The sequence below is a fragment of the Salminus brasiliensis genome, chromosome 10, assembly GCF_030463535.1.
Source record: "Salminus brasiliensis chromosome 10, fSalBra1.hap2, whole genome shotgun sequence".
NCBI lineage: Eukaryota > Metazoa > Chordata > Actinopteri > Characiformes > Bryconidae > Salminus > Salminus brasiliensis.
The window spans coordinates 8,645,339-8,663,354 of record NC_132887.1 but is presented as its reverse complement, the minus strand read 5'-3'; the positions used below and the strand labels follow the sequence as shown (position 1 = coordinate 8,663,354).

General features: G+C 39.9%; 1 protein-coding gene across 1 annotated transcript in view; it reads left to right on the top strand.

Moving 5' to 3' along the window:
- Window positions 1–18,016, top strand: part of alk (ALK receptor tyrosine kinase) — a 438,724-nt gene that overhangs the window by 256,066 nt on the left and 164,642 nt on the right. The window contains exon 4 of the mRNA XM_072689118.1: window positions 311–512. Coding sequence (XP_072545219.1) covers window positions 311–512 — 202 coding nt within the window. The remainder of the gene's footprint in view (window positions 1–310; window positions 513–18,016) is intronic.

Below are 18,016 nucleotides of genomic sequence, written 5' to 3'. Positions count from 1 at the left end.
GCAAATCAAAGCCCACAGACAGAGCTTTGATTTCTCTCCTCTCTTTCATTATTTATTTCATTATTTATCTCTTTGACTTTGTCTGTGCTCACGTTTTGACGCCGGAGGTCCAGGTCTGTAAGTTTGATATTGCGGTTCGCCCACAGCCCATGTTGCCGCGCGCTCTCCTCGCAGAGGCCCGCGGTGAACAGTTGACGCAGACAGACGTCTAAATCTTCACAAATGAAACGTGCAATGAAGGGCATATTGGTAATGAAGGCATGCGCTCAGCATTTTGCATACATATAACCTCTTTTGCTCTTCTTTTCAGGGCGCTTTCTGTCAGTGAACGGCTCTGCTCTGGAGGGGCCGTGGGTTCTGAGTCCGTGGCTGCGTGCGCTCTATTGGCCCTGTGAATTGGATGTGACAGTGTTTCTGCACCCCAGGCAGAAAGGACGCTACACAGTGTGGCTCATCGAGAGAGACAAACCGCCACTGGCTCTGCTCACTACCGAACCTCCTCACATCACAGGGTGAGTTTCCCAGAATGCACACTTTGACTACTTTGCCTGAAAAAAAACAAAAAAACAAAAAAAAAAAACTCTTGACTACTGACTATCAGCAGAACTTCTGGCTGTATTATAAACACAGAGACTTTTATATTCATTATGATAGTGCCAAAATCATAAGGCATCCTAAGTATGTAGTGAAATACCTAGCACTGTAGCAAAGCATTAAGATTGAACCATAAACACTAAGACTGTGACATAATCCCTAAGACGTCTGACTATACCATGATAACTAAGACTACTGTCTGAACCATAATCACTAGGATTTCTGACTGCATCATAATCACTAGGATTTCTGACTGCATCATAATCACTAAAACTTCGGACTACACCATAATCACTTAGACTTATGACTTTACCAAGATCCCTAAGACTTCTGACTACACCATAATCACTTAGACTTATGACTTTACCAAGATCCCTAAGACTTCTGACTCCACCATAATCAAGACTTCTGACTGTAACATAAGCACTAAGACTTCTGACTGCATCATAATCACTAAGACTTCTGACTGCACCATAATCACTTAGACTTGTGACTTTACCAAGATCCCTAAGACTTCTGACTCCACCATAATCATTAAGATTTCTGACTGCATCATAATCACTAAGACTTCTGATGATACTATACACACTAAGACTTCTGACTGCACCATAATCACTAAGACTTTACCATGATCACTAAGACTTCTGACTCCACCATAATCAAGACTTCTGACTGTAACATAAGCACTAAGACTTCTGACTGCATCATAATCACTAAGACTTCTGACTGCATCATAATCATTAAGACTTCTGACTGCATCATAATCAGTAAGACTTCTGATGATACTATACACACTAAGACTTCTGACTGCACCATAATCACTAAGACTCTACCATAATCACTAAGACTTCTGACAGTACCATAATCACTAAGCCTTCTGACTGCACCATAATCACTAAGACTTCTGGCTAAGACAAGTCTCTGCAAATACTGGCTGTCAAATGTTACATGTCCCTCAACAGCAACCTCTGACATTTACCTCAGATTGCAGGCTGAAGAGCTTTGCAGATTTGCAACATGCCCTCTTGGGTGAAAAAGCAGGAGGCCTTTATGTTCCTCAGTCTTTGATTTCTAAAGCCAGAGTCATCAGCTGCACTGTATATAATCCCCTTTAAAGACATTGACACTTTAAGACCTTGGAGAAATGTTCTGATGTAATTATGTGTCAGCATGGAAGCTTTTGCATTCATTTCATTTTAAACTGTTACAGCAATTTTACTGTAAATGCTTTGGTTAGAACACTGCAACATGTTTGTTCAGTCACAAGTGACTATTGTGTATTTCGGAGATGTAAAACGGTTCACTATTAGCATTTATTCGTCACGTAGTTTCTGGTTCTAAGTAAACTGAGCTATAATGTGGTTAACTTAAATGACTCCATATTGTCCAGTAAGCTGTTAACCACAAAACCATCTACCCAAATATCTTGCAGCTATTCTCACATGGATCCTCTGAGCCTCTGGAACAGCACTTTAAAAACTGAAGAGTTCCCAACACAGTGATGTGTAATTCAGTGTCCTTGAGGCCTTTTCCCTTCTTTGGCTCTTTCTTGTTTGTTGGATTTGCCGCTTCTCCAGAGCTGTGTCTTCCAAGAAGAAACAGAATTTGTGTGTGTGTGTGTGTGTGTGTGTATGTGTGTGTGTGTGTGTGTGTGTGTGTGTGTGTGTGTGTGTGTATATGTTCAGCCATGCATACAGAAGACCAATAGGGAGAAGTGTTCCGAGTCATTACAGCGGCCCTCTTGGGGTCATTATTTTTGATCAGTCACCCAGTCCTCATGTCTATGTGCGCTTCTGCCCACATCTTTACCCTGGATCACACGGTTCTATGGTCAACTATTTGCTTTCAGAGGAAAATTTCTAGTAAACAAGGCAAGAGCACTGCACACTATATTCCACATACGAATACACTGCAGCATTAACCAGGCTGAGTTTGCATACTGCAGCAAATCATGTGCTTTGCTTCAAACTGGGATGTGTCTTTGAGGATTGACCTGGTAAACTAAGGTTTGAGAGAAAATATGGTCTTTTCTAACATTACTTTCATGTGGTTTCAACTTGTTATCAAATGGTTATCTTAATCCTTTGTCTCACCTTTTGTTACCCTTCGTCTGCCGGCCTAAAGTGGTCACTCTTTCTCTTTGTATACCATCAACCCCCCCTCAACTTCACCCACCTCCTACCCCTCTTTAAAGTGATAACTATCACCCCCTATTGTTGATACTCCAAGTGACCTATCCTTCATCCCCCTCCTACCCCTCCTTAAACTCCTCTTCATCAACCTTTCTCCTCCCACAATTTCCAATGTATATAAGGCCCTCTCAAAATACCCCCAATCAGACTGGGTTGACCGTGACAGATCGAGTTGTACATCTCTGTGTGTACCAATAAACTCATCAACACTGAAGATCCAGTCTCCTGACTCCTGAATCTGTCTCCTGGACGCCGAATTTCTAACAGGTTATAAGAAACCTTATGAGCCTAAGCTACTATATTTGGTGCAATTTATTGATTACACCTAAAAAAATCTTCTAGTCATTCTACTGCTTTAAATGAGAGGTTTAGTAAAAAAATCAAATGTATAAAACTTTCTTTTTACTCTTTTTAGCCAAGATATTTGATTATTTTTCATGTATTTATTGATTTATTCCCACTGGACCTGTGAGGCTAATGCAGCTATGTTGCAAACGTTGTGTTTACTGTATTGTATGTATTGTCTTTTGTACTCATTGTCTCTGCACATTGTCTTGTGTTTCGTCCACTACTGGCCCACGTCCTCAATCTGTTACTGCACAGAAGATTTAGCCTAAGAGTGTTTTACAATCCTAATACAACCCTGTATTAGTTTAATGATAATAAAGTTGAAATGATATTAAATTAAATGTTAAAATCACTTAAACAGTTTTGTCCTGTGATTAAACAGGCCTTACAGCCCTTTTGTTTAAATTGGGTATATTATAATATATATTAATAATATATATAATAATATTATTGGGTTATACATTGGTAAATATTAATGCACTTGTCCACCTCATCATTTCTGCTGTTTGATTAGAGATTGCTAAAAGATCTCATGTAAAATATGACTTGTCCTCTTCAACACCTCCTTTTTTCAATTAAGCACCAGTGTTTGCTTTAGCTTGAGCATTAGCTCACCTGAAGATGTCTTTCTTAGCTCAAACCTCCATCTTTTCAGACTTGAAAACCTGTGAAAGTCCATTTGCTAAACAAATCCCTGAATAAAAGAAATCACTTTAGTAAAGCAATAATACAATTTTGTGGATTTACAGCACTCATAAAAGTGTTAAAAAAAACATTTTTGCTGAAATAATGATTGGACAGTATTCTTTTCCAAACTACTATAATAAATAAATAAATAAATAATACAATAATTTTTATTGGCTTTTAGATGTAATAATTGCTTATTATTATTATTATTATTATTATTATTATTATTATTATTATTATTATTATTATCAGTTTTACATTTATGCCTGCTCCTCTTGTAAAACATGTTTATTGTTTAATATTGTTATATTTTTATATATATATATATGTCTGTCATTTGTGCTTTTGAGAGTTTTAGTCCATTAGCACAATTGTCACAGATACCACAGGTACACAAAGGGTTCTTTGACACATTATTATTGTTATTTATTATTAAAAAAAAAACATTAGACTATTTGGAAACCATTTTTCTATTAATGTAGTTACCCGAGTGAAGATCTGAAGTGGGCTCATACAGGGTTAAATGGGTTAAGCGATGCCATAGAAGAACACTTTTTTGTAGAGAGAACCATTTTTATGTAAATGAAATACCTTTATCTTTATTTTTAGGATCATAGACTGAAAATGGATGGAAATATCAGCAGTAACTATGAGAGGCAGGACATTTTGTATCAGTTCAATGCAAGTAACTCTAAGTGATGTGATTTACGCATTCAGTTTCCATGATGATGTTGCCAGATGATTCCTTTAAGGCATGATAATCCAAAAGTGCATGGCATTCTTCATCATTACTGGCTGACATATGGCATGTGTATGATGGAATCTGCATATACAGTGTCCCTCATTACATGCCTGTCTTTCTTCCCGACTTTCATTACTTTCTGTCTAGGGAGCAGGGTTTGTGGTGTGCCAGTGATTGGATCAGAGTGGTGGTTGATGCGCTCATTTGTAGTCAGCTGTTGTTGCCCTCCCACTCCACATTCCGCCTCGGCACTAGACCCCCCAACCCCCCCCAAGAGGAGTGTGTCTCACTACACACAGCTCAGAAGCGCACAGTAAAAAACATACTGGCAAAGTGAGCAAAAATAGCCCAGTTGAGTGGCAGTCTCTTTATAGGGAGCAGTAGACTCTCATCTGTCTGCACGCAGTGACAGGACTGACTTCGAAGTGAAGCAATATTTTGGTCATATTGCACTTAGCTCACTGTACGGGGTCATGAGGCTCGCAGCACAAAGATACGCCTACTTGCCACACTTGCCTGAGTGCACTCTGCCTTGCTGCTCATATTTGCATTTATGAGAACTAGGTGGGGAATGTACTGAAAGCTGCAACTGTATTTCTGTCATGTCCTTCTTGTGTTCTGAGGGTCTCTTGTTTTGTAATTTAGTCACAGATAAGGCATAGAAGCAGATTTACTAACCTCTTGTTTTTTAAAAACCCTGTTTTGATGCAGGAAATGCTGCTTGCCATCAGCAGCCGGAGAGTGAGAGAGCACAATTGGCCTTGTCGCCACACAAAAGAGGCTTACGTTTACATTTTCGACATTTAGCAGACGCACTTATCCAGAGCAACTTACAAAGTTACTCTTATTACAGAGTTGGGCCAATGTAGTGTTAGGAGTCTTGCCCAAGAATTATTGGTGCAGCACAGCACCCAGACCGGGAATCGAACCCCAGTCTCCCATGTGGTGTGGTAGCTCATTGGCAGGTAGTGGTGTTATCTGTTGCACCACACCAACCACTCCACCGCTTCACACAAGAAGATGTACAAATCCTCACCCTCCTAGGGTTGGGGCATTGCTAGTGATAGGGGAGGTCACATAAATGGGGATTGAGTAATTGGTCTTTCAGACTGGGTTGAAAATGGAGTCTGAAGATCTGAACACTCACAGCTCAATGTTGAAACTGAAAACAGGCAGATTTATGCTGGATCTCGGGGCATGTTAAACTTTATCTAGGCTACTCTGAACAATGGCTCTTTGTATTAAGATCAGTGGTGGTCTGTGAAGGGGCCACTCATTTTAGTGCTTTTGCAGACTCACTGCATGTATACTTAAGAGTTTTCAATACAAAATACTACAAGGAGATTATTATAATGAAGCGTCTACTTGATTTATTAGGGCTGATTATGCACACTATTTAATTCCTACATAGTATAGAATTCCTGACAAAGTATTATTTTATTTTCTTATTTTATTTATTTGACGTATTTTATTAATCTTTAATCTAATATTATATATTAGTCATTTATTTATTGCTTTGTCTCATTTCTGGTGCTACAACCCATATTTCAACACATTTATTTATTTAAAAAATCTTTTTAATTGGATGAAAGTCATTGAAAAGAAAGCACTTTAGTAAAGTGAGATATTGAAACTCATTTGCTTTTTACAGACTGTGTTACCGCATAAAGCTACTCATTACTTCATGTGCACTGTGGCTTCTGCTTTGACGCGCAGATTCAAAATTGTGCTGTTTCCGAAAAACAAGAAATCACTCAGTGAAAATAGTGAACAGGGACTTTTCAATATCACATGCATTCCAAATGCTCCCAGAACAGAAGTTCAGCTCAAGAAAACAAGTCGTTATTTTGGTCTAATGAGCCACAATGTTGAAACTTAAACAGAGAAGGATTTTTTTTCCTCTCTCTAATCTGGAGGAAACTGGCTTCAAGACGCCAAACAGGTGTTTATATTGTGCTGGCCATATGTTAATTACGAAGGTACGCCTGTGTGCATTTGCATGGAAGTTCTTAGTAAATAACACACTAAATTGGCTGCCCCCAAGTGGCACAGAGTGTTGTTAGACTGCCTGTAATTAACGTCTCCTTTAGAAAATCTGCTCCTTAGTGTCAAACTAGCATTTTGCATATATTCTAGATGTGCTTGCGTGACATTAAGATGTTCCTTTCATTCTGAGAGGAAGTGAAAATGGAGGCAAATGTCAGAAGTTTGTTGTCGTGAAATTTCGGGTTTTTCTGTAGTTCATGTCTCAGTTGCCCTGCTTATTAGATCAGTGGATGGTGTTCAATTCCCTGGCTAGGCAAGCTCACCACATTACATTGGTCCATAGAGAGTCCATAGACAAGACTCCTTACTCTACATTCTCCTAATGGTTCAAATGTAAGTTGCTGTGAATAAGGATGCGAGACAAATACCATTAATATCGTTTATTAGTCCTTTATTATCCTCCACATTGCAACACAAATATGGCAGCATGCCAGTCCAGCAGGGACCTCACAAAGTTTTACGTCAAATGCATCATTTACATTTATATCAATTAGCTGACGCTTTTATCCAGAGCGACTTACAAGGTTACTTAAATGACAGAGGTGGGCCAATATAGTGTTGGGAGTCTTGCCCAAGGAATCTTATTGGTGTAGCACAGCATAGTCACCCAGACCAGAAATAGAACCCTGGTCTCCCACATGGTGTGGTAGCTCACTGGCAGGTAGTTGTGTTATCTGTTGCACCACACCAACCATCACCATAGAAGCAGCATAATGACCGAAAACGTAGTGCCAAATTTACAAAAAACGATCCCGCAATGCACCTTAATACATAGCATATTACAGACAATGTAGACTAAAATGACATAGAATACCCATAATCCATCATATTGTTTGCTTTGAAGATTTATGCATAGCTTCTCTGAGGAAAACTGATGTTCAGATTGTTGATGCAATGCATTCTGCTGTCCCACGTATCAGATCACTGTGAGATTATCATGGAGGGGATAGTGAATACTATGGTCATCTTATCGACTTGTGCTTAGTAATGTCTAAAACTTAGAAATATCTTTGAACTATTAGGCTATTCAAACTAGCTGAGGTTTTTCTTGGGTAAATAGCAAAGCACTTTTGTAAGTCGCACTGGATAAGAGCGTCTGCTAAATGCCTTAAATGTAAATGTAAATTAATAGGGCACAGTTTTCACCACAGATCAAAATACAGTGCAAAGCTGAGGCACATTTTCTAACAGTAATGATTTTCAAAACTCGATTTCACAAACAGACTCAAAACCTGATTTATTTAATGAAAAAAGTGTAAATCCAGAATCTGATCTACTGTTTGTTCATTTCTACATAGTTGTAGGGACTGTAACCACTTTTTACAAATTCTTGTTTAAGCAGAAAAGTGTTTTTTTTTGTTTTTTTTTTGTAGCTTTTTAAAAAATACATTGCATTGCAGGAAGTTCTGTTACAGTGTTGTGAAAGAGTAAAATTCTGTTGTTAGTTGGCACAAACCATAACACGTTAACTAAATGATCAGCATTTTCCAACAGTTGTGTTTTGCCCATCCGCACAAAAAGACAGAGAACAGAGTTCTCAGGAATCATTACCTTTTTTCAAAAACCTCCCTTTTTCAGTCACCTAAAACCCAGTGTTTGTGTTGACAGGAGGTCAAAACAGAAAAACATATCCACATACGAAGGGATTGGGCTTGAAATACCTGAAATTGTGCTGATGCTCTGAATCTGAACGTATGTGCGTTGTTAAGCCCCGAAGCAGAACTACACTGTAAAGTTCCAAGAAGCTGGGGAAACCATTGTGCACCCTGTATGAGGTCAACCCCAACTCCGCTTTCTGCAGCATACTCGCGGGTGACTCACCGAATTGAGAGAGAAAAGTGTGTCAGGAGGCAAAATTAAATATGTATGTAAATGAAAACAGTCAAATCCCCTGCAGATTGTTCTCGCCTGAGGGATTACGTGCTCCAAAGTGCAGCACACCTCAGTGGCTGAGACAGGAGTTCTCAGCACCGCCTTGCGCTCCACAAAATTCTGTGTCACAAGATTAGCTTTGTATTCATTAACCGTTCCCAGCGGCTAACGCGCAACACAGCAGCATTCAGGCAGGGAGCCACTCAAATCCCACTGAGCGCTGTCAAAGGTCACAAGCAGAGAGCACACATTGCTCTGACACAGGCAGAATCTTCCATCAGCTCTGAAGCCCACTGGCAGCCCCTCTGGGAAAGAGCACGTCCTGAGGGAGAAGCTTGATGAAACTTTCAGAACTTTTTGTATACAGTTCTCCGTGAGTGTGTGTGGTGCAGCATCAGTCTGTCATGCGCTGTGTGACTCCAGTAAGCAGATTTCCTTGAGCCATTAGATCTTCATAGTTCAGATTATCTCAGTGATGGATAATTTGCTTACCCAGGTCGATGGAATTAAGTCAGTCTGAGTCACTTTTAAACCTTTGTTATGTATCTGTGAACCAATAAGAGCTTTAAAATGAGCTCACCTAAGCTCAGGGTGATTTACAGAGTTTGGGTGTAGCCCACTCATTTTACTCACGAGCACATTTCAACCTGAATCGCACACTTTACACTATGACTCAGTGTAATCTCAATGTTGTGTCTTAAAATTTTTTGCTGCAGTACAATTTAGGTATTCCAGACATCTAATAATGAAGTATTCCAGACTTCTGATAGTTAAGTACTCCTGACTTTTAATGGTTAAGAATTCAAGACTTCTAATAGTTATGTACTCCAGACTTATAAATGCTTAACTGTTCACACAAGCCTACCCAATATCAAAATTCTGGATTTTTCCTGTCATATTTACAAATGCTTACACATACGATGCCAGAAATGAAAAGCTACTGTTCAGATACAACATCTGATTTTGCAACAACAGCAGGTGAAAGCTATTTTGAAACAACTGATACACATTTTTAAATGTTCACATCATTAAAACCTTGAGAAATAGCTGATGAGACAAAAGTATTGACATCTGCTCATCCATTGTTCTGAAATCATGGATATTAAAAAGAGTTTGTTCTGCTGTTTGCTGGTGGAGGCTAAAAAAGTAATGCTGTTTCTGTAATGTCATTAATTGTTAGACAGTGATATTGACAGTGGTTGAGCTGTAACAGACTTGAACAGAAAAATGTGCCAGTGTTTTGAAAGAATGATCTGATACTGAGCTGGTTTTGAGTTTTGAGAGAGTTAGTCTGGTTGCATTTTGAAATGCAGAGTTGGTATTTAGTGAACAAAATGACCAGAATTTGGCTAATTGTGTGATGTAGATGTGTTGCTGTGTTTATAGTTTAAAAAAGTTCATTTAGTATTGATAAACACTTGTTAGCAGTTCTAAAAACACTAACTTAATATTACAAGTGTTTTACTCAGTAGTATTTTACAGTGATCATGTGTGCTGGGTACATTTTGAAGTAGTTTGCGTTGCTTTTGCAGTCACCAGATTGTTGAGAGCGTTCACATAGACAAGATCCAATTAAGATCTGAATATTGGCTAAAGCCTTTTGATTTGACTAATTGGGCATGACTGTATTGTTGCACATTTCAGTTAGGCCTGACTGCCTCTTATTTGCTCTTGATCAGCACCTGTTACCATTGGTTGATGAGCGCTTACCTTGGTGGGCTTGAATGTGGATAAGAATGAGGAAGAGAGAGAGGGATAAAGAGAAAGAGATTATTTCTTTGCTTGTTGTTTTCAGGAACTACCATTTTCCTATTGTTGATAACAGTTATCCAAGTTTTTCAAAGTTGTGCATACAGCAGAAGGCAACCCCTTAAATCCCCAAAAGTAGCAATGGGAGCCACACAGCAAATTTGCCAGTGTAATCAATGTTTCTAGTGTCTAGATTTAACACTGGTGGATTTGCCATGACAAGATTCCATTTGTTACTCTTGCTACTTTAAGGGATTGGCCACTGATTCGTCAACACTTCTACATAATTGAACCATTCTAGTATAATGAAAAAATTATTCAAAGTAGTTTTGATGTGAAAAGGTGGTTTGTAGAGAAACCTATGGACTCAATCAGATCAGTGCTTGAAGTGAAAAAGAAAGTGCTGGTACTCCTCTTATTCACATGCTGATATGTATGGTGATGCAGGTACATATAGACCAACAGTGACAGTGAGAAGGTGGGACTTCTGTACACCTGTAAATCTGCACACCGAATGTAGAAGCAAACACTGACATGAAATTGATGTGACATGAAATCGACATGTGACGCCTTTTTTACGTATTCTTATAGTCCCTGTATATATAGGGTCATTATGAATCATCCAGAACCTGATAGGGAGAGGGCAGATAAGAGTACTGACGGTCTTTGAGAAGTTTATGTACACTATAAAAAGTAGCGCAATAAAAAGTATAAAAAGTGCTGGTACTGCATACTAGAGAGTACTGGCCCACTTTGAGCTTTTGTTACTAGTGATAAATTACTATAAAACAAAGTAATAAAAAAAAAACATTCTGACTTCACTAATGTTCTTGTTGATGAATGCAAGTCGAGACAGTAGAGACAGTTACTCCAACAAAAGCAGGATAATTAAGAGAAAACACTTAATGGTAAACAAAAAGGACATTATTCTAATATCAGTGCCAAACATATTCATTGCATTCTTTTGTGGTGTGGTTCATTTCAGATCCAGTTATGGTGGAATCATGAGTTGAGGAGATGAGGAGATTTGGAGGGACTGGAGTTAAAAGTGCAACCAGTGGACTTGAGTACTTAAGTGCATTGACTGAGACTGAGGTTTAGGCTTTTTTAAGTGGCTACTAAATATTGGCTGATATATCACTAAAGTCATTGGTGCGAACCACTGCTTTTAAGTTCTCTTGAGAATGTAAATTAACTTTGTGTGTGAACACTGCAAATTAAAAGCTATATAAGCTATATAATGTCTATATAGACTATGACTTTTTCATTCTACCATGTTCCAAATCTAAATATAGACTCTGTGACACAATTATGTGGAAAATACACTGTTGAAATTGCACAGTATCTTTCCTCCAGACTGGAAATACGCCCATGTTCAGTTACTTATCCTTCCTTTACTCTCAGCAAAATATTGCTCCAAGGTTTCTGATTGATCCACTCACTGGATATCACTTCATTATGATGTAGCACACCGACAGCTTGAATGGAAGGAGTCCAGGCCGTTGGGGCAGGAGAAGAAGTGCTGCCAGCAGTCTGGCCTACAGGTTAATAGACTGGCGTCTTCTCGCTACGATCCCCAAATGATTGCTGTGGACTTTTAAACTCAATAATTTACCTTCATAAACCTTTCAATGACAGCCCAGTCCTCCCACACTCCTATAGAAAGATCTATAGGAGTGAAGAAGCGCACAGAAATGAAGGGCCAAGCAGAGGCTTTCCAGCTCAAAGGTCCCCGGATACAGAGTCCACAGGGCTGACTTCACACATTACCCCTTCAGTTCTCATTACGGGGGCTGTTCCTTCACCTCTGGTTTATATTCAGCTCAGCAAGTAGCTTTCATCATGTCTTGCTCTGAGCAGAGGATTCTTGTTTTTGTGTATGCTTCATGCTAGTCCTGACCCCCTTCATCATTCCCCTCCCTCTGTCCCTCCGTCCTGGCCTTTAAAGCACCAAAATGACCATTACTCCAGCCTGGATCCATTAACTGGAGACAACGAGACACATAAATACACTTGTGAAAAACATGAAAATCAATATGGGCTTGTCATCAGCCAAGGGACTCAGTCATCATGTTATGGGTGCCAGTTCAGATGTTTCATCTGGCCGGAGACGGAACTGGGTGATCAAAGAAATCAAGGCCAATAACATGGGCAAACTGTAGTCTGTACAGTTCATACAGGAAAGCCCATTATAAATTCTTGTTTTTATGACGTCACAAAAATCACACATTTACACACATCTGTCTAATAAGTTTGGCAGTCTGATAAGTTATAGCTATGCTTACTCATGCTAAAGTAACAGTATATAGGATTTCAGCTTGGAGTGCTTTATAAATGAGACACAATACAAGACAGACACAGGTCTTTCACATGCAGTAAGTATTAAGACACAATAAGAAAAAACAACGTGTTTAATTCTGCGAGACAAAGAGAGGAAGGAAGATGGAAAAAATATGTAAAAATAAATGTTGATTGTTTTTGGTTCACGAACCCACACAGACTTTGTAAATAGACCGAAAAAGAACCAAAAACAAGAAAATGAAGGATAGGGATGCATTAAAACAGCACTTTATATTTGAGGTGATGAATTGTTATCTACTTTTCTTCCCTTTTTTATGAAGATTTTCTCATATTAACATTTGCCTAAGCATAATTTACAACGTTAATCATCTCACCCAAGCTGGATCCCTGCCATTCTGGTTCTTTGCTCTGTTCCTGCAATTGAAATGGATTTGCATGACATGACACATTCAAGAGGATTTGCACTGAATTTCGTAGCTCTATAGCTGACCCTCGTATGCCATTGAGAACGCATGGAAATTAATTACTGCTTTCCGGCGACGAGCTAGCAGCTCTGCTTGGCTGTCGTCATGTTTCACGGGGCTTTGTTTGTTGCTGGCCTTCTGACATTTTTCCTCAGTTTCTCCGTTTAGCATCTGCCAGAGTTGACCTCTCACTGTTGAACCAGAGGCACTGAAAGCAGGGCTGATGAGCTGGGGACGACCTGGCCTGCCAGAATCTGGGAAAAGTGCCAGAAGCTCCATATTCAGCCACACCGTGCAGGATCACTGCGATTCAAGCGCTGTTTTCCACTTCATTGCTGACGTTATGCACACCAGGAGAAACCTCTATGCTGTGTAATCAAGCTGCCCACATTGTAATACCTTTAATGACTGCTTATTTTAGAAGGTAGATTTTCTGTGATAAAAAGTTAATGATAAAAGGTACTGTAGCATCGGCTGTATTCAGATGAATGGACAACTGATATAAACAATATCAGTCAAACATACAGACACAGCAAGTGTTCCTACAATAATTCAGCACCAAAAGTTAAAAAAAGAATGCTGCATTCAATCTGCTGGACAACTGAATGACTTTAACACATTAATAAGGATGAGGAGAAAGGGGGGGGGGGGAACTTAAAGGAATAAGAAAAACACTTTATTCCAAGTTATTATAGGTTTTGACATTTTGATATAATTCTGACCAATTGAGACACAATTTAACTAAATTCTGGCTACATCTAACGTTTTGATAAGCCTGTGCCCACTGCAGCCTTAGCTTTCTGACAGAGGTAGAACCTGACGTGGTCTTGTGCTGTTGTAGTCCATTTGCGGAAGTTGGGCTGTGTATGCTGAGATACTTTTTCTGATTGGTTTTCTGAGGTACAGTAACCCTACAGTAGCCCAGTCTGGTCATTCTAGAGGACTGTCCATCCAGAGAACTGCTGCTCCCTGGATGTGTGTTTCCTTATTATTCCATTGTTAGAGACTGTTGTACTGCAAATCCCTGGAGATCGGGGGTTCTAGAAATACTCAAACCAGCCTGGCTGACACCAACAATTAAGCCACGCTCAGACATGGCATTGCACTGCTGCCATATGATTGACTAATTAGAGAAACACATGAATGTGTGGTGTACTGATCTATCTAGTAAATTACTTGTTTTGTGTGTGTGTATATATATATATATATATGCACTCACCAAGCAATTAACAGCAGAACAGCCGCTCCCTATATTTAGACTATATGAAGTATTGGGTCCGCTACTCTTTCATTGTTTCTTCCAAAATCAAGGGTATTAGAGTTTATCCTACCTTTTGAAGTATTGCTGTGAGGATTTGATAGCATTTTGTGACAAGAACATTGGAGTTGGAGTGTGAGTTCAGTATAAGTAAGGTTAGGATTTTGGATGATCGCCACCCTACTGCATCCCCACCTCCCCAACTCATTGTGAAATAAGGCACAGGTGCTGCCAAGCGGCCCAAAGAAAAAGTTCTGCTCACTGTGGGTGTTTTGTCAAGGCCCTGTGGCTCAGCACAATCCGAGAGAATCCCCTCTTTTCCCCCTCGCTCCACATTCTTCTCTTCTTTGACTTGATGATGTTTGAAGTGTAAATACCCATACCTCACTGAATGTGTGTTTCACCACCCCCCCCCCAACCCACTCCCCTCAAAATTCCAGCTCTCATCCCCTACCTCTAGCCTCCGGCAGCAAGGGCTAGGCTCCCACAAGCCATCATCTGCATCCTGCTGTTTCATATGCAAATCTGCCTCACCCTAGCATCCATGCCACCACCGTTACTGCCACTGCTGCTGCTGCTGCTGCGGTCGCTAGAGGAGTTGAAAGGTGCACTGCTTGCAAATGTGTCCCTTGCTTTCTATTTACTACCCACACAAGGCCCTTAAGTTGTGTGGTCTGGAGAACAGGCACTTTACACACACACACATACACATACAGGAAGATGCAGGGTCGCACACCGCTGCGTGCACGCTGGAACATTTGTGACACTGTGAAAAGATGGACTCACACAGTGTTGGATGTGCTTGTTTGTGTGTTTTGTTGCTCACCGCGCATGTCCTCATTCTGTCCCTGCTGTGTGCTTCCAGTTCCAGTCGCATGGGAGAGTGGAGAAAGAAAAGGCAAAATCCAGGCATCTGGACTGAAAACAACATTGCATTTACACTAACCCTTGACTTTAACAGCTGGGGGTTTACATTAACCATTAGTAGACCCCTAGAGTTTGTGTCATTTTGTTGCACTGTTTAAATATGACTCTGTAATTGAAGAATTAACCCCTTAAGACCTATTACATCCAGAGGCTTATTCTGCAGTATCTACATGGAAAGCAGTGCAGACAGAGGGATTCTAGTAATTGGTAAAAGGAATGGAAACCTTTACAGCATCTCTGTCATGTAAAATGCCTTGTATTTCCAAAATAGCAATTTTACAAGAGAAGAAAAAATAAGTGACCTTGCGAATTGAAAGTAGTGGCATCTCCAGGCTCCTGCAGATGGCGTTGCATTAAGATGATGGGGCTATAAATACCTATGGGGTGTGTGACGGGATTGAGAAGAGGTGGTACAGTGCAGTGAATGTCTTGTTGGATGTGTGGAAAAGGGGTCACAAAGTCAATGTTAATGATTGCCAAAAGGAGTGACTGCATTTGGGCGTGCCAAAGGCCATAGTGTGAAGGAAGTAGCTGAATCTGCAGGTGTATGGAAGAGTACGGTCATACGGGTCTACCAGCAGTGGCAGAAATCCCATGTCCCATGGAATTCATGTCATTTTGGGCAAAGGCCTCTTGCCTGGAAGCAAAGTTATTATATCTGTCTTTTGGACATAATTATGACAAGAATTTCCTGTAGACTGGTATTTCTGTCACTTAAACAAGGTGACTAATTCTTTGTCTGGGGAGCTTTTATTGGTCTACGTATCATTAAAGTTTGACACATTGTAAAGAACAATTGCCAGATTGATTTTTATTAAGTGAAAAACAAGGAAAAATGAGGATGCAAGAGTTTTTCATTATAGCAGTGATGTGCTGGACAAAGGGTTAAATACATTGGCATTCAGACAGGTTTGCTCAGATGTACATATGTCTTGCACTGATTATTGACTGTTGTACGTGTTTGAATACACATATCTCTTTTTTTAGTGTATGCCCACAAAAATGACTGGATATGTCAATAACACAGTGCAAGATGCCACCTGCTCATCAAGTGATTGAGTGGGTTGTCATGGCAACACAATCACTGGGTTCAAGTTGCCAAAGAGTGCATTTATTTTAAGTTGTTTTCTGATGTATAAATAGTAAGTATGTGACTGTGGTTGGGTTGAAATGATCAGATGTCATTCAACAAGCCTTTTTACAACCCTGTTATTTTACATGAGAGATGTAGGTTCACAGAGGACTCTGTAAACTCTGCATTTACCGGCTTAATTACTGCAGCAGCTTACAGAACCTGCATGTTAGCAAAGCATCACTTTAACACTGTAACAAAAACACTTGGTGTGTCCTCTTGGAGAGATGTGCTGTTAGCAAGCTGAAGAGATTATAGCCGGTTAGCTTTTAGCCTTTCCTCTGCTGGCTTTCCTAGGTTTGGCTTTCTTGGCTCCTAACAGTAAAACAAAACAAAGGGAAATTATGTGAGTTTAGCTCCTGTTTGCTAAAAGGCAGGCTAGCTTTAGCTTAGCTTAGATCCATGTTTGAGCTTCCCAGCTTGTGCTTCATTTGTGCAACACTGGCACAGGAAAAGCTGCGGTCACGAGGCCTGGTCCACGTAGTAATCTGTATCCTCATAGCTAGGTCTGGAGGTGATGAGCTGCTGTCCAGTATCAACAACTCCATGTTTTGTTGAGATTGTCGGCATGTTTTACTGTTTCGCCAGCCTGGACTAGAGCTTTCACTAGTGGGCTGGGTGTATGTGCAGTTTGGGGATGTTAATATAAATGGTTTTAGGGTTTTGGAATTGGCCTGTTTTCTAGCTGTGGGCTTTGGTTCTGTTGAATGTCCTTTTGAACACAACGTTATGTCATGTTCCATGCACTGGACACATTTTTGACATTTTAGGGCTTCTTTAAAACCCCATTGTTGATGATGATGTGGGACTGCCCAAGCCAGTTCCAGGATGGTGCTCCATATGTTTCAGTCAAGTTTGTAGCTCAAAAAGCTCCTAAATCTGCCACTCCACTCTAGCCAACTCTGACTGACCTCAACTAGGCCTATATGTCAGCTATGCGAGTAGTTCAGTCAATCCACTTTTTTTTTTTTTTAGAATTTAGTCATTTCAGATTCCCACTAGCTAGAGCTTCTCTTTTTCAAAACAATGTGTTGGGAGCTCTAATGTGTATGGAGAAAAAAAACACCCAACCACTATATGAGGTGTATCGACAACAGTGTGTATCAGTGGATTCAATGATACTGATACTGTTTTCTCATAAAATTGTGGTTAACTTGGCTGCCTTAAATAGGCAGAATACTGTCCTACTGACTTACTATTAAAAATGTAGAGCATTCTTTAGTCATGGCCATCAACTACTGTGACTTCTAAGGGTTAACAGAATGGCCTTCAGGATAATGACCTGGACAGTCACTAAACAAACCGTAATTGAAAATTGTGCTCAAACCCTCTGTGAAGTATGCGACGTGCTGCATTTCTAATAAGCAGTCAGTGATTGCACCGTATCCAGTGGCCAGATTTACTGTGGTGTGAGGCAATGAAGGAAGCTTGAGTGTCTCTGATATGACAGGAGTCCATGCTGAAAGAGCTGGTCTGGGGAAAATAATTACAAGCTAGTGCAGGGGTAAATTTGCCATGATACAATATGGACTTATTTAAAAATAAGAGCCTAACATGTTTTGACTCTGCCCGCAGCCTCACGTCGCGAATGATCAGGAACACAGTTTGACATTTACGAGGCTTAATTACTCTATATAAGTAGCAGGAAATCTGTGTCAAATTGCACAACATAATTATAGCAGTCGTGCAACATATACTGTATGG